Consider the following 21,732-nt stretch of genomic DNA (forward strand, 5'->3'; position numbering starts at 1 on the left):
TTGCTTGATGGATGATTTTGGATGGATATATATCCCTCCACCCCACAAAAAGGACTTTAGAACTGAAAGAAAAACAGAAAAATAAAAACATTCTATTCCAAATGTCTGAATAATTTAAAAATATTTAAAATTGTTTCAAAATATTCCACATTTGTGAAATAGTGTGTACTTTCTGGAAAAAGTACTTTTTCCAGAAGTAAAACAAGAAAGAGACATAGTAGCTGACATCCAGAGTAGCCAATGCAGAATGGTTGCTCTGAACTCAGCCAGGGTCTTCCAGAGCAGCAAAGCATGTGCATGGGGGGAGGGGTGATGACTTTTGCTGCTCTCCCCTGCCTTTGGTAAGTGCTCTTTGTGTTCCAAATATATGTCCCTGAGGCATCTATGACCCTCAGAAACATATTTTTGAAGGCAAACTGCACAGCTAAAATCATTCCCCAATCCCATCATACACACGTTCTGCTGCTCAGGAAGACTCTGTCTGAGTTAAGAGCACGGGAGTAACCCTCTGTGAATAGGAACACAGCTCTTCTACATCCCAAATTGCTGCTCTGTGTACCAGCTATTATTATCATTCTTACCTCGCTTAACTGTATATTGAACATTCCATGGTTATTGCTTAATAAAAAATATGCAGCTATGAAAGGTCAGAAAGGAAAACTCCTCTAAGACATCATAGTAATTGATAGGTCTGTTGCCTTCAATTATCTTGGTATGGTAAAGCAACTCTTCAATTTCTAATAAACTTTTGTTCTTGAATTTTAAGCTGATTTAGTTGTATCAAGTACTATGCAGCAGCAGCCAGTGCTTGTGGGGCTGAGGGCAGGCACGAACCGGCCACAGTGGCATCTTTCTCTCTCTCTCTTCCAGCACTGCCATGGGCATATCTCTCCCTCTCTCTTTTTGCCCCACCACAATTGTAATTAGAGCCATGCGGGCTGGTCACCAGTTACAGCTGGGGCAGGGAGAAGAGACAGACTCACAGCAGGGCTGGAAGACAGACACTGTTGTTGTTGTTGTTATTTATTCGATTTCTATACCGCCCTTCCAAAAATGGCTCAGGGCAGTTTACACAGAGAAATAATAAATAAATAAGATGGCTCCCTGTCCCCAAAGGGCTCACAATCTAATCACAGTTGCAGCCTGATTGTGCCTCCCTCTGTCCCCACCAGCCCCGCTGGTACTGTGGTATAGCAGATTTGTGGATCAGCTTCCCCTGAAACCTAAACAGATAGAAATGGAGTGAGAAAATTATGACTAAAAAGAAAAGAAAAGTTGCTGAACAATTATGTGGTACATATTTTTTTATCCTTTATACTCTTAGTTGCTCACTAACAAATGGCCACTATGATGGAAGAGGGGAATGGGCCATGGAAGTAGTGGTGGCAATGCACTGCATTTCTGTGATCTCTGCATATAAAGATACATACCTTTCATACCAATGCTGCCTGTCAATGAAAGCCAGACCACCTAATGTTCCTAGATCTTATGCTTTATTGATGCCATCCAAGTTAAATGGCTGCTATTTTAGTTCAATGAAGAAAAGTAAACCATGATAATTGGGGCAACCTGCCCTCCCACTCATGCACCACACATACTTAAGTGCACTGTAATCAGTAACCCAAGCAAAGGAATTCTGCCTACAAAAGCAGCCTTCTGGGTGCACAACCAATGTGGCTGCAGAATGGTTTCTAGGTGTATATCCCTACCATCATTGTAATGCTTATCCAGAATCCACTGAACTAGCTGGATACATTTTTTGATGAGGATTAAGATGTGTATCCCCATCCATTGCACCGAGGTTCATGGACTGGTTCAGCACCACAGGGAGGGGAGCGGCGAGCAGTGAGTGGGATCTTTAAAAAAAGAAAACAGGTCCTTACCTTCTCTCTGCCACCAAAACTACTCCCAGGAACCCGTGCATGGCACTGGCACGAACATGGCATCTGCGGGCCCCATTTGCATGGTCATCAACACCATGTTGACCATGCAGATGGTACCTGCACATGCATAGACACCATGTTCATGCCAGTGCAGCACGCAGGTTCTTGGGGGCAGCGCCATCGCAGCAGGAAGCTGCATGCAGCAGCAGAGAGCAGGTAAGGACCTGTTCTCCTCTTTTTTAAAGATCCCACTCACTGCTCGTCTCCCTGTGGTGCCAAGCCCTGTGGTGCCAAACCAGGGATGTGGTGCTAAACCACATCCCTACAGGGACATCAGGAGGCAACTGCATACAGAACTGGGCCAAGGCCACTGAATACAACTTTCTGTAAACTAGGATTTGTTTCATTTTGCACTGTATATAGGTGGTTGTAGCTATTCCTTCCTATCCATCACTAAGCCAGTTTTCAGTTATATTTAGGGAATAAAACCATGCATTTACTCACATGAGTAGTTCCCAGGGGACAAACATAAATGCATACAAGTGAATTCCTTATTAACAGGTTTGATTCTCAATATGGCTCATATCTTTTAGTAAGTTTTATCACATATCTTCCAATCCAATAAGCTTCCACAACATTTCCTTCTGAGGACGCTGCAGTTTCACTACTAAGAGCCAAACTATACATTACACAGCAGACACATTTCATAGTCAACCTTTTAAAAAAATGAAAAAGGAAGTTGTGGGTTTAATCAGAGTAATGGCGGTGGGAAGGACTGCTTAACTCTTTTTGTTCTGTCCATTTTTGCCAGTCAACTCCTTCCTACACCTACACCCATTGCTTTTCCACTCCTGGTGGAAAATACGAAAGACAACTTGGGATGAACAATTCTGAGCAAAAAATGGACAGATTGGGGGAGGTTAAGCAGCCTTCCCCCTGTCATTCTTCCAGTCATCCTCATGGCCTTCCGTGGCAGCTTTTCATTAAAAAAAATAAACCTATCAGGAGATTGTTTCAAGTCCCTGCCAAGCGCCATCTAGTTTAGCCCTAAATCACTTCCTAATAAATAAGCAATAAAGGGGCACAGAAAATGAATTAAATGTGCTACTTTTAAAATAAAAATTACCCACCAGTAAACTATTCTTTCCTGCCTATATCCACCAATTTCAGATGAAGCATTTTACTGTAAAATGTGTTTCCCCTTCAGAGGCATTTACTTTGCCTTCATGTATAATTTCTCTGCAACATATAGTCTAATTTCAGACTAAAAAGTGCTCAGTTTCTTTCAGGTGATGTTTTGCCTTAAGCATATTTGATTATTTCAATTGGTCAATACATAATATTGACTTTGAGCTTCCATCACAAAATATGTATTAGCACAGTATACATCATGGTACACTGCAGTAAAATCTGAACTACAGATGAAACAATGCTGCTCTTATTAATACTACAAGTAGTTATACTAGGGCACTTATATACAGAATCCTCAACCTTGGTAACTATGGTATATGTAAAAGCACTAAATTCTGTCTCCCTTGTACAGCAGTCACTATTTGAGGATCCAGTCTCTTCTGCCAAGCAAACATGGGGGGGGGGCAGGAGGCACATGTCCCTAGGAAATTCACAAACAACGTGTAATGGAAATAGGTACAATCTGATCATTGGCTGACATCTACAGCAACGAGCCGCTTGTCAAAAGACTTTACCATAACACACTGCTGTTGCACTAGCTAATAGCACTAAATCTGGAGTTTGCATTCCAGATTAGTGTTGCACTTCCACAAGCATGCTTGCTGTTTCACAACAATTGCATAACTGCGGCATGCCATTTATTTCAATGGGAACTTTTGTGCAAGTGTGTTACAGTGTCCTTGAACAATAATGCTCTTGCCCAACCCCCATTTTTATTAATATAGACTATATTAATTACTCTAAACTATACGAACTAGCATATAAACTAGTAGCGATCATTACATCTTGTGGCAATAACTTCTGTAAGTTAGTTACTTATTATGTGATGAAATAGCCTTTTTTCTGTCCTTAACCTATTGCAAATGAATTGTATTAGATTATTTAGTTCTAGTAATCTGAAAAAATATATTTTTTCTCTTACTCCACTCTGATTTTGAGAATCTCAATCATATTGCTACCCTCCACCTCACTTAGATATGTTTATTAAAATGGGGTGGCCAGAACAGTACACAATATACTAAAATTGGCATACAATGCTTTTCTATAATGGTGCTATGATACTTGCTGTTTTATTTCAGTCCTTTTAAAAATAATTCCTAATGTGGCATTTTCCTTGAGTGTGTTTTCCACTATGATACCAAGAAGTCTTTCCATCTCATTAAGTCTCAAGGTTTGAGTCAAGTTCAATATTAGAACTTCTGCTTTTCGTCATGCATATGATTTTGCTTAGAGTAATATACAGGTACCAGAGTCAAGTGTTGCTAAACAACGGAGATATTATCTTCCAATCTTCTTGCAGTGCTATGTATATACTACCCACTCCCCAATTTTTGAAAAATTGCCAGGTGAGTGAAGAGCAGTTGGTTACAACTTTCTAACAAGCAAAGACTGATGCTGGTGGCAAAAAGAAAGAAATGTTCCAACAGGCTTACTTCTTGCTGCACTCTGTCCATCACCAAATTTTGATGCCTCACAACCTATCGAGCTTTGGGCATGCTTCTCAACTTCGTAAGGCCACAACTGAAGGGTGGCTAGGTTTAATGCTGATTACTGCAGCTTACCAAAATGCTTTGATCAGTTACAGATAAGGACAGTTTATAACTGAAGCACCTTCAAGACTATGACCTTTGCACCTTCAAATGTGCATATACTTCTGGATCAAAACCTGATTGTTAAGAATAATATGAAAGAAACTGAAGAAACTGAAGTGCTTCAAACTGATTTGAGTCACAAGTCACCTCATGACTATAAGCTCTAAAAGGACACTTCTTCAGCAAATATTTATGGTCCGTTTAGACAAAAAGTCAGACCTGTGACCAACTCGATGTAAACAAGAATATTGCAGTCAATGCTCTCTGAAATAATAGGACATACTAACATAGATGTTTTTTAGAGCTCCATGAGCTCAATTACCATGCCACATCTCTTTGACTTATTGCCTCTATGTAATGAACCGAATTATTAATACAGTCAAAAGTTAAGAAGCATAAGTATATATTTAGCTTCCTATATTTCTATAATTTCCTCCTGAAATTCAATTTACTATAGAGCTCTCAGCTCTATATGTGAATCTTTCATAACCAAATCAATATGTAATACTGTGGGGAGTTATTTGCATAAACAAATTAAAGCATTTGACTTTCCATTATAATTACTTCAGCACTTGGAATGGTAAGATTATAGTCTGTAAATATGTGCGATTCAAATAAAGGTTGCATATAAGAATGATGCTAATTAGTACAACATCCAGCTTCCTAATATTCATAGGAAATTTACATAGAATGGATGAGTTAAAGTCTCACTGGGTATATAAACTATGTTATTCACATATTCAAAATAGCATGAGTTTGTATACATGGATAGAATTTTACTGTTCCTTATAAGTATTAGGCATTTCCTCTGACTCAGGGGCCTATATGTGGAAGTCACATATCCCTACTCAGATGAGGAACTAACCCCTGCCAACTTGGCAAAGGAGCACCCTTTAAGGTAATGGTCTGACATTTAGCAGAAAGAGAGCAATTATCCATTCCCATCCCAGCATAGCACACAGTGGCTGATATACTGCACAAGCATACATCAGCCTAGGAACACTATATTTGTGCAAACTGTGTTACACAAGAGTAAACCCATTGGAAATAATGGCTCTTGAATATGTCAGCCAGTGGCTGCTGCTGGTTTCTCCCTGAGTTTCTCCCATCTTCTTATTCCTTTTGCTCTGTAATCTGGCTTCGTGAACCTTTTTGATGAAAAGCAGTGTATAAGTAGTCTAAATGACAACTGCACGCGAACTTACATTCTTAGCATGTTAGTTCCTGACACCTATAAAGCACCATCCAGCAGCAGACTGCTGCATGTGCATAGCCCCAGTTGTTCAGAGAGCAGGAGAGCAAAGCACTGGATTCAGTCCTGTCACTCCATGTGAACGGATGTTCAGGGCTATTGGTGAATACCCTGTCCTGACAGGGCTGCTATGCACATAACAATTGAACTGGAGTCCTTGTGCACAGAATATTTGATTCCTTAAGCATTCATCCAAGTGTGTTTGCTTGCCAGTTGATCCATACTTCAACTTTCACATTATCAATTCTTGCCTTTCTTTTTGTATCTTTCTCCCCCTTCTCAGTTAACTATAGGACTCTTGTGCACCTCCCTCTGTGGTTACCAATCTACTTATTGCCATTCCAGTGACCTTGACTAATAGTTCAAACATATACAATTTACACAGAGGACAGCATCCACACTAACATTTTTCTTGCTAAAGTACATTTCACTCATGGGGATAGTCAGAAAAGACCAATTAATAGTCAAAAGAAACTAATTAATTCAAATCTGACAAGTGGATATGTAGCATATTTATAACTGCAATATTAAGAGGCAGACATACCAGATGCAAGACAGCTTGCATCAGAAAAACTCTAGGCAACAACCAGACAAACCTTCTGCTTGAGAAGTACATTCCACTTGATCTGTGGCATGAGGAAAGGATTATTTCTGCCTATCCTCTTTGCTGCCCCTAATGTCCCCAAATATATGTCCTTGAGGCCCTCCAATAATCACCTCCCCACTTTTTAGAAGTAAAACATACTTCTGCAAGTCAGATGCTGCCCAGAGAGTTTCTTCTGATTATGAAGTATATACAGTGTTACAGAAATCCACTTGTCTACTCATCTGTGACGAGTGAAAAATGTTGCCCAACGAGTGAAATCAGCTGGCTGTCCCTTCCCTCACCTCCTCCTTGCTTTCACCTATTTCAGTGCATTTCTCCCCCTGCCGCCTCCCCACCACCACCGCCATGTTAGAGTGGGAGAGCCAATGTTCCTGCTCTATGACAAGAGTCTATTGAAAATGGTGACTAGCGCACATGCGCCCTGACAACATTATTAAGGCACGCACACGCCTGCCACCATTTTCAGTAGAGAATCGATTCTCTCGCTTGCATGAAAAAGCTGATTTTCTCACTCTTGCCATGGCAAGAGCTGCAGCTGCTGCTACAGCAGCACAGGGAGGGGAAGGCGAGAAAAATGAGGGGAAGGAGGAAGGGAGAGCAGCAGCCCGCTCACCAGTAGGGAGCAGCAGCACCGCATCAAATATGCGGAAGTGAAGCTCACTAGAGGAGAGCAAAAAAGAGGCTGTGTAAAGGGGGCATCAGGGCAGTGGAAGAGGGAAGAAAGGAGAAGAGGGACCGTGCCACTTGTAAAGGTGGCGGGGGGGGCTGAAAAGGAGTATTAAAGGAATATTCTTAGAAATGAGTGGAGTGGGGGAGTGGGAGGAGGAGGAGGGGCTGAGGATGAGAATTTGGAGAGAGTGTTGTTAGGAAGGTCTAACAGAAATGGAAGAAAAATTTGGCACTAATGAATCAGTCTCTTAGGTCCATCAGTCACATCTCCCATTTTCCAAACCGTCATTGTCTGCTGAATCTTTCTTTGCCCTAAGACAGCAACTCCGAAAGCAGTTAGAATTATTGTGGTATTTTATTGTTAACCACCCAGAGATGAAAGTTTAGGGCAGTATACAAATTTGATAGATAGATAGATAGATAGATAGATAGATAGATAGATAGATAGGAAACTTTTCTCCACCAGCTTTCCATAGTTCTGTTACTCTCTGCCACTAGCTTGGAACTTAAGGTAAAAAATGGCTGACGGGGTTATTCTGTTCAGAATGGGCTCATCACCATATGCCAGGCTGAAGGAAAGGATGTGGTATTTAGGCTACAGAAATACATTGGGATAGCTGGCGGTGTCTGCCTGACATCCATCAGGGGATCTCTTAACAATTCTCCAGAATCCTGACAGGCACAAGAGTCAGACAACACTCCTTGTAAAATGAACCATATGGAGCTTGAATCTGACCCATAGCCACTGATGTCAATGAGAGTACTTATTTCAGTAAGCTTTGATCATGATCAGTGACTGGCCGCTGAAGACAGGGAAGTGAGGATTCTATGCAGTGCTCCAGAAATGCCTTTATCCAGGACTTCAGTGAGGCCCAGTCTTTACTGGCACAAGTCCTATAGGCCATCTTGGAAACTATTAAGGAAACAGCAGTGATTGCAGGCATGTAATTAGCCAGCCTCAACCTTTTTGATAAGACTTCAATTTCAGGAGAATAGTGTGAAGTTCCCATTTCTTCAGCACATGGATGTTTTACTCTTCCAGAAAATTAGAGCAGCAAACAGAAGAACAGACAGGAAACTAATAACCGGAAACTGCTATTACAAGAAGCATCAAAGGGCAGTCTAGTCTTTTGTTAGGCAAGAATGCTGTTGTGGATTTCAAAGGATTTTTTGGGTAATGGAAATTCCCAAAAAGATATTCTGTCCAAATTCTCATTAACACAAAAAAGCAGAGATTTAACAGTGTGAGGATGATCATAGTAAAGTAAGAAGGCTGACTCCTGAAAGCATAGTTACAGTCAAGATAAAAGACAGTTCTTATCTGAATATTCTCTGGACAAATATGTAGGAACGAAGAATCTTATTTAGGATTAGCATTAAAGCAAGTGTTACTTCAACTGCCATGCAAGTAACTGGTTAGACAAGTGAGCTATGGCATGAGCTGCATGATGTGGGAGGAGTGGACTCACAGAAGATCATGACTCCTTATTTGTGATTAGAAAACCATGTGATCTATTAATCTCTTCTTCCTAGATTGAGCTGCTCACACACTGCATGAGCAGTTACATTTGCACAAACAAGAAGGTTCAAGTAGTATCTGTACTGGTTGATAAATTCACAATCAGAGCTTCAGACATAGTCATAATGATATAAGGGTAGAAGGACAAGATGTGGATGGCAGAAGAGTTCCAGAAAGACTCACCATTCAAGTTTCTGATGCTTGCAGTTTGGGTAGAACTTAAGGATCAAGATAATAGGAACCTAACACTACTTGAAGTTACAGAACTACTCCTTTAATTGAAATCATTATCTGATTCATGTGGCTATCATCGATTCTATGAGAGAGCTACATTTCATTTTGAAGAAGTGTCCTTTGCTATTGGATTTGTGCATTTGTTCATAACCTGAAACTATTTCTTTAATATCTAAGTCTGGGTGTCTGCACTTTGCCAGAAAATATAGCTAGAATTCTACCTTTATCACAGCTGCTACACAACTAGTATTCCACAATGCACACAGAAAAGGGACATTAGGAAGCAATAGCAGTTATTGTAATATTGCTACAGTACCTTAGTCCATTTCACTCTTAGAAAATAATTCAAGATATTTATTTTCTTCTCTACTAGTTGTTGACCTGGTTGGAATGCATAGGCTTTTGGTAAGCCCATGACTTCATCAGTGAGAGTCTAGTTTGAGAAACTGCAACTGAATTGAAATTTGGGGCTGCAGCAACAGTGCCTGTGGTGCTAATGCTAAATGGGCATGGTCCCTAGCTCAAAGAAAATAAAATATAATTATGAAGGTATCTGGATTTTGCAGTTCAATACCACTTCCCACCAACCAGGAGAAAACAAAATAATCTACAACTTAATTGGTGGAGATTACAGGGCTTGACAGATGGATCTCCTAACATCAGATGCTCATAAAAGGTACAGTCCTTGAATGTTAACCTTGATCATTCTGGATGTTCTGGAGTCCTCAAATGTTTTAGCAAGTGGTTACCCCCATGGACATGTCTCATATACAATTTAACTGATGCATCTCTCATCTATTTCTGCCAGAGACATAGATAAGGGGGAGAGCAACTGGCCCTATCTGTCCCCAGCACAACATCCCTCCAGTGGCTGTTTCTGGTGTCTGTCTTATGTTTCTTTTTTAGATTGTAAGCCCCTTGGGGACAGGGAGCCATTTTAAAATTTTATTTATATCTATGTAAACCGCTTTGGGAACTTTTTGTTGAAAAGCGGTATATAAATATTCATCATATCATATCATAACTGGATAACATGAGCATGAAACATGATGCTCACCTTTGAAGCAGATCTCAGTGCTGTCAAATGAGGGTATTTTCATGTAAAAATTCAGAGTTCAACAAAGCTCTCATCAGCACGGTTGCATAAGTGGCCCTATGTGAATTATATCAGTGGACTTACTTATTAGCAGTAATAATTATGTAATGATTATAACTTGGTGTAGAAAGTACAATGAAGTCCATTCTATCAGACACATTAGTGCACATTATGACTCAATACAATCTGCAGACATTACTTCCCTGTTTGTATCTTAAAGAGAAAGAAAATGATTCACTGCATATTTTTGTACTCTATGAATGATAAGACAGAAGTTTGACACGTGTATCTTGCAGACTGACTATACGTGGAATAACTTATGTCAGCCGTTATGAAGATGTGTTGTGTAAGCAGGATTTTTTAATCCCTTCCCTATTAGTATTATAAATAAAACAGCAACTATCACAATACCATGATACAAGACTGTGGTGCATCCAAATTTAGAATACTGTGAAGTTGGAGATGATCGCCCTGTTCCAAAAATATGCCTGGGGTGGGGGGAGATGCAGAAAAGACTGGGAATCCATTGCAAAAAGAAGTAATGATGTAAATGACTTTTTTAAAGGATTAGACAATATGTCTTTATTTCTGCTTGACAATAATATAAAAGTGCAAAAGTTTAATAATGTGATACATTCTTGTGAAAATCTTCCCTGTAAAGGATTGGATACATTTATGAAGGATATTGAGCTATTGAACTAACAAAAGGAAAGTCTACCACCATCTAATCCTTCTTGTACATTCTGTATGGATTTCTGGCTGGCCATTTCCGGAAACAGAAAACTGGAATTGAGGGGTTGTGGTTTCATTCATTGAGGAAGACAATTCTTACTAGGGATGTGCATGAATCGATTTTTTTGATTCAATTCATACCAAATCACCCCCAATTTGTTTTGGGCCCAAATCTGCCCCCCAAATTGCCCCAGATTTGATTTGTACCCGAATTTTCCAAATCTGAATCAATTCGGGGCAAAAAAGAGGTTCCAGGGCAAAAGAATAGGGTGGGTGGTAGTGCCCAAGGTGCCTGCTACCACCCAGCTTTCAAATAAATTGGTGAAAGGGGTGGTTTTTAATTTCTTTCTGAAGTTTGCATGTCTTTAAGCTTTTTCCCCATAGGGAATAATGGGGATTTCAGCAGCCCCATAACTCAACCTGGGGAGCACCCGGGTGGTCCAGACTGGGTTGTGGTGTAGTGCACATAGGGTGCCAACCACCCGCAAACCCAGAAGCCCATGGGGCACTGGGTTTTATTGTTTTCAATGTCTGAGGTGTTCTGAGAGTAGATTCTCTGGTAGGAAATGAGAGTGGATTCTTTCTAAGTTCATTAATCATTTTGCACCAAAGAAATTTATGAATGAATAAAGATGAGCAGTGATAGGGGATTCTAATTAAATTAAAATTTTAATTACAATTTTTACAACTAAGGCTGCTGAAATTCCCCATTATTCCCTATGAGAAAAAGATGTGTGAACGTCAAAAAAATGTTAAAAATCACCCCCTTGCCCAATTTCTTTGAAATCTGAGTGATAGCTTCCTTGCACCGATTGAGCACTACCACCCACCACAACCCGCTCTGGGCCACCCTGGTGCCACCACATGGAGCTATAAGGCAGCCGAAATCCCCATTATTCCCTATGGGGAAAGCTTAAAGATGCACAAATTAAAAAAAAAAATTAAAATCACCCCTTTGCCCAATTAATTTGAAATTTGAGTGGTAGCTTCCACCCACTGGGCACTACCACCCAACCCACTTTGGCCACAAAATGAAGTCCGAATCCCCTAATTGTTTCGGGTCTGAATCTGGGTTATTTGTTTTGTACCCGAATCTGGGCAATTGAGGGTACAAAACAATTGAGCATAGGGGTGATTTGTTCTGTCAACAAATCACCTGTATCAGCCAGATTCGGATACAAATCATATGGTACCCAAATTAATTCGCATATCCCTAGTTCTTAGGGTTTTACAAAGAGGTAATAAGATCTCTTTTACAAAGAGTTAATAAAGTTTTACAAAGAGGTAATAAGGACTAAGGATCTATTAGTCACTAAGAAAGTAGGAAGTAAGAGAGTATGAGCAAATAGTTACCAGTTTATGAGTGATTATGACCAAATGTAGAGTCCAGAGAGACAGATACCAGATAGTAGCTAAGATCTCACACACACACCTTTCCACAAAAGAACACCAAGAAGGTACTTGTATGTTCCTTTGTTTTTAGTTTTGCATATGCCATTGGATGTTTCTGGACAGCCAAAACTACAAGGCTCAATAAAACAGCACATGAGGCAAGAAAGTATAACTGCCTCTAAGCTTTCCCCATAGCATGAGCACACTGTGTATGTTCCAGAACTAGCTCAGTAGTACACTTGCCAGTGTACCTGCAAGCCTTTGTTATAATGCAGTTGGAAAACATAGACTGAAATTGTGTTTGTACATGTGTGACTGAGACATGGATCATAAGCTGACAATCAGGTACCATAAATGTCAGTCATGGCATCACTATGTGTGCTACTTCACTAATTTCAGTGCACTAAACTATTCAGGAGGCAATGTTATTTAGTCATTACTTTGTATTTCCCAATCAATGAGCATTATCCAGACTAAGTTACTCACTAGTGCTACTCAGGAGTTACTCTACAGGACTATTTAATTTCAGTAGGACTACTCAGAACTAATTTAGTAGTTTGGATGCTGCCCAATGTCTCCACTGGGTCACCAGCCCATTCAAAAGAAAACAGCTACTTTATATTAATGTTCACCTTTGATTTTAGTGTCTAGTGTGTATCAAATTGACTCTCAGCCAACCATATAAACCTGACAACATTTCTGTCTACATGCTTCTGAGCAGAACAGAGTGCATAGCATGGATAAGATCCCACATTTAATTAGGGATGTGCATGAGCCAGGTCCGGGCCGGTTTGGCGGGTGGTGGTGGTGACCTTTAAGGAATGGGGAGAGTGTGCACATGCACCGGCCACTTCTGGGAAGACGCTGACTGGGGCGGCAAGGAGGTGCACTGCTGCCCCATGCCAGTGATTTGCATCACAGCTGCACCAGCTGTTTTGGTACCACCTGACAGACGCTCTGGAGAGCAACTAAAAAGTGATGCAGAAAGCACTAAATACGCTTGACCACAAATCTCTTAGTTTTAGGCAGTCCCTTATATATTACACTCCTCCTTAAATGGTTATACAGTTAGTCTTCTATTTCTGTTTCTATTTTGCTCCTTGCAGTGCACTCACAGACATTAAAACTTTTTTCAAGATTGGAAATCTTAGCACTGCAACTGAACCCAAATGTTAGTTAAGAGTAAATTGTGATTTTAGCAGTGGGATACTGGGAGTTGAATGGATAAGGAAAGGCTAACTACTCTCCATGTACAATTTATTATAGTTGCAAAACCATTTACTCTAGAGTAGTACCATTAATGCCAATGAGATTATTCAAAATACATAGTTCCAGGCTTGCAATCTAAATGAGTATGTGAGAAAAATAAATAAGGATAAGAAACAAACTGGCAACTGCTAAACTTCTCAGTAGATCCCAGGTTGTCTAATCTATATGATCATGAGTCAAATTCCTATCTGCAGTACGTTTGTGTGTGAGTGTGTATTCTGCTGAATTCAGTAGGGGGATATCAGCTTTTTCACTAGGGCTGAATTTGATCAATGGCATTCTAGAGCACAGTCTATTTTCTGTTGTGTGGTCCTATTTTGTTTTCTATTCCCTTCCTCCCCTTGCTATGGTGTTTCATTGTTTTTGTATTATCCAAGACATAGCCTACTGGGCCTCTTTAATGGAGACTTATTTCAGCTTATCTCTGTCTGCCTTTCTTTAAAGCCAGCTGAACATACCCAATGTTCTTCCTCTATGGTAAGATCTAACAGAAAACCCTCCCAGCTTCTTCTGTGACACACTCCTTAATCTCCTAATACACTCCTTATTATCTCTTCACCCTGACCACCTGGGTTTCTGTCTCCAAGCCTAGCCTAGTTATCTCTGCATGAAGCCACCATGTTGTGTATCCGTTTGTTGAGTCTGGTGTTCACATGAGCTGTTGATTATGCTGCACATGATTTGTATTTCTTGTGCATCTTTTGAGCTTTCCTTCAGTCAAGTTAACTGTTGTCCTACCTTCTAATAAATTATTACCAAGAGAGAACTGGAATCCTTTTCAGATTTCTTGTTTGCTAGTAATGAGCTCTTTGAATCAACTGAATTGGTTTGCAACATAGTTTGCAACACTATGAAAGAGGCTTGCATTCCTATTGTAATGAGTCTTAAAGTGGAGATTCTGAAGGCAGAACTAGTATATAACAAGGCATGTGCTCTATTTTATTCTAGGCAGATTAGATTTATTAATCACACATTAGGTTACTAATCTCATCCTATCCTTGTTGACGGCTGAGATAAAGAAATGCAGTTAATAAATACCATCATTTGACTGATGTCAGTGATGTTGCAGTGATGTATATTTGCCCACTGCTTAGGGTCAGTGGCTGACATCCTGGCTAAATTTATTTGAGAAAGGATAAATTTGGTGTGCCTAAATTTAGTCAGGATGTCAGCCAGTGAGAATATTGGGACTTCGCAGAAAGCAGAGTTTCCCAAGTAAATGGCTGTTTCTCCCAATCCCACATTGTACCTCTACACAAGTTGAGAAGATCTCCCTTTTCTTGGCCTCAAGTTTTCTAATTCTGTAAGCTGGATGTGCTGAGCAAAACAAGCTATCAACATTGCCTAGAGCACTAAAGAACATCACAGCATTCCCTTGGGATCTTAGCTGAATGGTCTGCCCTTGAACAACAAATGTTCCCCTCCCCCACTTGCAACACAAGTGTTTTCATCCAGAAGCTATAGTATAACATACTGAAAGGTCAAGTCAACCACTGAGTGTTTTGCAGATGCTAGGTCACATGATTACTGAAAATGAATGTATTATATATACATGTAATGGACTGATTGACTTAATAGAGGAAACTGCCTTCTCTTACTTGGGTCTCACAAAATATATACATATTAGAAATGCTGGTTTTGAGCTCTTAACAGGAAATCAAAGGGTCTGTTCTCTTTTGGTATACACAGTGGTGAGTAATCCAAATCGGGGGTATGTGTATGTTGGGGTGGGGGGTGATCTGCACTGTTTCCTGGTCATGTACTTTATTAATTAGCATCAAGCTCTTGGCTTTGCAGCAATGGAAGAAGAAGGGGTACAGTTTCCTCCCATGTCATCAGTCTGTGTTTCCACAGAACATCTAGTAGGAAACACTAGATGTTTTTAGGGCACAAGAGGAAACAAACCTGGATCCTCTGCATGGTTTGGTAGCTCAGTTTCCAAACACACACACACAAGTCTGCTTGGCAGGGAGTTTTCTCACACAAGCCAAAGCAAGCCAGCAGATACTGTTCAGTTCAGAAAACTCTTGTCCTGGCATGGGTGCAGGGCAAAGAATGTCTAGACTAGTCACAGGCCTCAAAGAGAATTGGATGGGGAAAGTGCATACTTAAGGAGCTGTGAGAACAGCAGAAGCCAGAGGATTTTGTGGGGGTTTTTAAAACTCTAGGGACTATTAAACAGTAGCATTCAGGCAAAAATAACTTTTATCTGGGCAATGTACAGGTTGTGGGAACTACCTAAGGGTCATGAGAAACATAGCTAAGGAAGTGAGAATTAGTATGTATGTAGAAAGGTACAAAGTTAGAAATAACACAAGGTTGTAATTCACACAATCAAAAACTGTTCTACCTGGGTTTGGTTGCTGTGTGTGCATCCAATTTCTGGTTGTGAGGAAGCAAAGAGGAAAACCTGGGTAGAAGTGATTGCTTCCACACAATCACTTCTACCCAGGTTTTCCTCTTTCCTTGCTTCCACACAACTGAAAACTGGGAGAACATACAGCTTCCAAGCCCAGGCAGAACAGAGTTTTTGATTGTGTGAATGACCTCAAGAATTGGTAAGGCTGAAGAAATCCTTTAGCTTGGCTTGTTTTTGCAGTACAAATCTCATTGAAAGGGACCCACCATTCGGAAATAAACTTTGGAATTGCACTGTTCCTGAAGTAACACAGGTTAAGTATACCATAGATGGAGCTTAAGTTAAGTTTAGAGGGCATATGGTCATTATTTTTCCTACATCTTTCTTCATGGGTGTTTCTTCAAGGAAAAGAAATTTTGCCAGAATTGGTCATAGTCACTCCACCCCTAATGACACAGTCCTCAAGGTTTATGGTTGTTGATTAAACTGCATTATGGAATTTTAAAAGCTTCAAATCAAGAATTCCAAACCAAAGTAACTTTTGTCTGCTTCAGTCAGTTATGGCTTCTCAGCTGTAACAGCAGCAGAAACAGTGCCTCACACTACCAGCATGACCCTTGATAAATCTGCCGTGTTTAAAATTAGGTGAAATCAGAACTTAAGTAATGCCACTGAAGGAGCAGAGAAAATTGCTGAGGAACAAGGAAGAAAAAGTTTAGGTTAGTGACCTCAGTTAGAGCTGGGCTCCATGTGCCGTCCCTAAGTCTCAGGAACATGCGTTCTCCCTCCTATTCCCATATGAGCATCTACTTCTTTTCGAGGTTAAAATAATTCGAGATTAGTCATGTCCAAATCCACCAATCTTGGCTTGAGCACAAATCTTGGATTTTTTGAAGCATTTGGGTTAGAATAAGCCAAGATTGGTCACGCCATCCAAACCTACCAATCTTGGAGAATTTTAACCTGGATAGGAAGTAGACACATGGGAATGGAAGCATGCATTCCTGAGGCTCAGGGATGTCATGTAGAGCCCAACTCTAACCAAGGTTCCTCATGACATCTGGATCAGCCCAGTCAGAACAGATCTGAATTCACCTATCTGAATTTCTGGGACTAGTGGAAGATTAGACTTCTGTAAGGCAGGGGAACAGTGCAGTGAGCTCTTCCTGTGAAGTAGCATTTTCTGTGGCCCAAGGTCTGTGTTCCTCATCTGCTGTTGTAACTACTGCCCTCTGTGCCAATGGGTTCCAGACCGCAGACGAAAACTCTCGCATCTCAATCACCTTTTTCCGACTCTTCCGTGTGATGCGTCTGGTGAAGCTCTTGAGCCGAGGGGAAGGCATCCGCACGCTGCTGTGGACCTTCATCAAGTCCTTCCAGGTATTCTTTCATTTTTCCATATGTGGCTGTGACTTAGAACAAAGCTGTCACCTCTACTGCTTGCTTTAGCATTATACATTTCACATCCTGTGGCACTGTTTCCTGTCCACAGGTATCTCAAGGGTGAAGGTGAGGGTGGAGGATTTCAAAATCCAGTGTTGGATTAATAAATAGCTGCTCTTGTAAAACAAACTAGCTGTTTCTGGAATTCATACATTTTCCATAAGTAAAGATTAGACTCTGCATTAGAATAACTAGATCCCTTTCTGATAAATGAGAAGGTGACTGGAAGAGTACTGTAGGGGTAGGAGTTTATTTCATCTGGCTTCCCACCCCCTTCTGAATTGGGAGAGGAACTCTGGCTGTGGCTTCTATGCACTTCTCCCTTTTGGCCATTATCTGGTGTTTTGCTCACTTTTAATTGCTGTAACATCTTGCACCTGAGCCGGACTTGCCTTATAGTGTAGGTGAGAGCCACGCATGTTGGGCTTTTAAACATTAGGTCCTTATCAAGGGGAGCAACACTGCGGCGCAGACACTGGCATGGACCACCAGTGGGCAGGCCACCAAAGGGGGCCAGCCTTTGGTGGCAGGCTTCAGGGGTGGGACTTAGGGCTGGGGCCAAACATATTCTTTTGGACTCCTAAAAGGAAGACTCCTGCTGACTACAGTATTATTGTTGCCTAGTAATTGGTTGGGCCTGGTACAGGTATGTGTCTTGGGTTGTCCAGAGATGGAAAAGTGGGAGATGACTCTGAAGCAGCTATTCCAGTGGTGGTGGGGAATCGACGAAGACATGGCGTTGGTAGGTCAGCAGGCTGTTACAGGGGAAGGGAACTCAGAAATTTAATTGCTGTTTCCCCTTCCAGCAGGCCTACCACCTCTTTGACCTTGGAAAGCAGTGCCAATTACCCACAGACCCTCACCTTATTACTTTGTAATGTCTAGTCCATCCAAAATAAGCCTGAGATCATCCATGACTTGATTATGGATGAAGGGGCCAACCTGGTATGCATTACAGAGACCTGGTTGGGAGAGGCTAGTGGTCCAGTTTGGTCCAAGCTCCTCCCAATGAGATACTCTCTGGTTGAGCAGGTGAGATGGGATAGCTGTGGTTTATAAAAATACCATTTTCCTTACCAGGATCCCTGTCAGGGAATTTGCCTATATTGAATGTGTGTACCTAAGCCTGGGGACCAGAGATAGACTGGGACTTCTGTTGGTGTACCGATCACCCCGCTGCCCAACAGAGTCGCAAACTGAGCTGATGAATCTGGTTATTGTGTTGCCCAGGTTGTTAAATGTTTGTTTTGGGATCGGGTTGTCAGGAGCTGCTCAGAAGTTCATGACGACTGTGAGCCTATCCCAGGTGGTTTCTGGACTGACTCATGATGCTCAATTTGGAATTTTGCTGTGATCAAGGTAGTGTTCCATGGGTGCTAAGTAAATGACTAGAGCACAAGTGGAGGAAGACTCAGCATGACTCCGACAGATCACAACACAGAGCATATTAGAATACTTATGCTCTGGCAGTGTGGGCAGCAAGGAAGCGATTATTTTTTGCCTGCATTGCTTCTGCAAATTCACATCCAGCGGAGTTGTCTAGGGTTGTGAGGGGGTTAGTATGTGCCCCTCCCACCTTGAAATTGAACCTCAAACCATCAGTCACTCACAGTGACATTTTCAATGACTTTTTTATGGATAAAATCTCTCATATTCAGGCTAAACTGAATTCCACAATTATTGGAGAGTCTACTGTGGAGGTGTCCAGCAACTCCTGTTATAGGATTAGACTGGATCACTTTCAGCTTGTGACTGAGGATGTGGACAAATTGCTTTTGACTGTGCATTCTACAACCTGTTCTCTCGACCCTTGACCAATTTGGTTTATTTCATCTGATAATCATATTATCAGAGAGGGTCTGGTAAATATTATAAATGTTTCTCTTAAGGAGGGCAGGATGCCTCCTTGTCTTAAGGAGGCTATTATTAGACCTTATGTGTAGAAACCTACATTGGATCCCTCAGAGTTAGCCAATTAAAGACCCGTTTCCAATCTTCCATGGTTGGGCAAGGTGACTGAGCAGGTGATGGCCTCTCAGCTCCAGACAGTTTTGGATGATGCAGGGTATCTAGACTTATTTCAAACTGGCTTTCAAACAGACTATGGAGTTGAGACTGTCTCAGTTGGCCTAATGGCCAACTGATGGATGATCTCCAGCTGGCTACTGACAGAGGAAGTGTGACTGATGATCCTTTTGGCTCTCTCGGCGGCTTTTGATACCATCAACCATGGTATCCTCCTGGGTCGCCTGAGGGAGGTGGGATTGGGTGGCAGTGTTTTACTGTGGTTCTACTCCTACCTCTCTCTGGTAGATTCCAGATGGTTGCACTTGAAGATTGCTGCTCTGCCAAGTGAGCATGGAGTTCCACAAGGTTCCATACTGTCTGCAACTCTCTTTAACATCTACATGAAACTTCTGGGAAAGATTAGGAGATTTGGTGCAGGGTATTTTCAATATGCTGATGACACCCAAACCTATTTCTCCATATAGACCTCATCAGGAAATGGCATAATTTCCCTAAATGCCTGCCTGGAGGCAATAATGGGCTGGATGAGGGATAACAAACTGAAGTTGAATCTTAATAAGTTGGAGGTACTGACTGTGGGGGGTCAGGATTGAAGAGATGGTTTAGATCTACCTGTTCTGGATGGGGTTACATTCCCCTTGAAAGATCAGGTACGTAGCTTGGGAGTGCTCCTAGGTCCCAAACTCTCTCTGGTTTCTCGGGTTGAGGCAGTGGCCAGGAGCACTTTTTATCAGCTTTGACTGATAAGTCAGCCAAGCCCATTTCTGGAGATCCAAGTGTATACGCTGGTAACCTCCAGGCTTGACTACTGTAATGCACTCTACGTGGGGCTCCTTTGTACACAGTCAGGAAACTACAACTGGTACAGAATGCAGTAGCCAGGCTGGTCCCTGGGAGAACTTGAAGGGACCACATAACTCCAATTCTGAAAAAATTGCACTGGCTATCAATATGTTTCCAAGTGAAATACAAAGGGCTGTTTATTACCCATAAAGCCCTTAATGGCTTGGGTCCAGGGTACTTAAGAGAGCGCCTTCTTTGTCATGAACCCAGCTGCCTATTAAGATCATCTCGGGAGGTTCGGTTACGGTTGCCACCAGTTTGTTTGGTGGCAAGTTGGGACCAGGCCTTCTCTGTGGTCCAGGAGCTTTGGAATGTGCTCCCTGTCAAAATAAGAGCATCTCCATCTCTGATTGCTTTTAGAAAGATCCTCAAGACACACCTGTTTCCTCAGGCTTTTAAATGAAATTAATTTTAAACTGTTTGTTTTTCTCCTATGAAATTGTTTCAATTGTTTTAATTCTCTTTTATATTTGTTTTAAATGTTGTACACAGCCTAAAGATACAAATATCAGGCGGTATATAAATATGATAGATAGATAGATAGATAGATAGATAGATAGATAGATAGATAGTAATTTTTCTGTTTCCCAAAGATATTTCACAGTCCTAGTTTTTGTAATCATGTAATGCAAGTTTTACTTTAAAATAAAGATGACAAACCTTTCCTCCCAGGCCAGCCTGTGGACCTGCACTATCTTCTGGCACTGGAAAAACATGCACCTATGGCCACCACAAGGAGTTAAATTCCACCCAGATATGTGGCAGGCCCAACTCCTTATTTTTAAGCATATCCTCAAACTGACATAATGAAATTATGGATACCAGCATATTAAAAATAAAGACATGCACATGCCAAGACCATCTGAGACCATTTGGACTGAACAGAAATGGCGGCCAAAATTCAGTCTTTTTTAAAAAGATGCACTTATTTAAAAGTCAGCAAGGTAGCAACCCCCAGAGTTTCTAACACAAGACTGTAAATGGGTCCTGAACAAGATCCAAAGCCGTTTTCTTCAGAAAAGGCCTTTTCAAGATCCATAGCCCTTTTCTTCAGCTGTCTAGAACAGACCTGCTGAGCCTCTATCCCAGCATACCAGTATCTCTCCTCCCTCTTCCATTTCACTGCCTGTACCTCTCATTGAGTCACTAGTGGCTGCAATTCTTAGTTCTATCTCCCATGATTCTTTATGATATAGATAATATATGTCCATATACAGTACTACAAAGAAACATAATGGCTACAAATGGGGAGCCAGCACTCAACAAGAGCCTGAACTCTATGTTATGTTAAGCATGTGACTGGAACTGACATGCTTGTGTATGGAGCACCCATGAAGGGATAATCAGGATTGAGATGGTGGGGGACAGGCAGAAGTGCTCTTAGCCCTGGGCCCTGAGGCCCCAGTCCATGGCCTCCAAGGTCTGGTGGGGCCTCAGGATGTCTGGTGGGGCCTCCAGGATGTCCTTCTACCACCACCCCATGCCCACCCTGCCGCTGCCCTGCCACACCGAACCTCCGATCTTTTCTGTAATTTTAGCCACCATGTGCATGGCTGGGGGGTGAGCCAAGCAGGTCTCCTCTCCTCCCCCATAGCGGCAACAGCGGGAATGGAGTGGCCGCTG

The 21,732-nt window shown here is 41.5% G+C and overlaps 1 protein-coding gene and 1 long non-coding RNA gene across 36 annotated transcripts in view; one reads left to right on the top strand and one right to left on the bottom strand.

Annotated features, from left to right (window-relative positions):
* CACNA1C (calcium voltage-gated channel subunit alpha1 C) overlaps nt 1-21,732 on the top strand; it is an 852,604-nt gene that overhangs the window by 757,022 nt on the left and 73,850 nt on the right. For 26 of the 32 annotated variants that reach the window (XM_053254970.1, XM_053254969.1, XM_053254973.1 and 23 more), the window contains 2 exons: nt 13,881-13,913; nt 17,047-17,175. In XM_053254970.1, the coding sequence (XP_053110945.1) occupies nt 13,881-13,913; nt 17,047-17,175 (162 nt within the window). The remainder of the gene's footprint in view (nt 1-13,880; nt 13,914-17,046; nt 17,176-21,732) is intronic. The other 6 variants (XM_053254974.1, XM_053254988.1, XM_053254986.1 and 3 more) reach the window with 1 other exon arrangement.
* Nucleotides 1-21,732, bottom strand: part of LOC128326992 (uncharacterized) — a 235,157-nt gene that overhangs the window by 118,279 nt on the left and 95,146 nt on the right. The window lies entirely within an intron of this gene.

The sequence above is a fragment of the Hemicordylus capensis genome, chromosome 5 (genome assembly GCF_027244095.1).
Source record: "Hemicordylus capensis ecotype Gifberg chromosome 5, rHemCap1.1.pri, whole genome shotgun sequence".
Lineage (NCBI taxonomy): Eukaryota > Metazoa > Chordata > Lepidosauria > Squamata > Cordylidae > Hemicordylus > Hemicordylus capensis.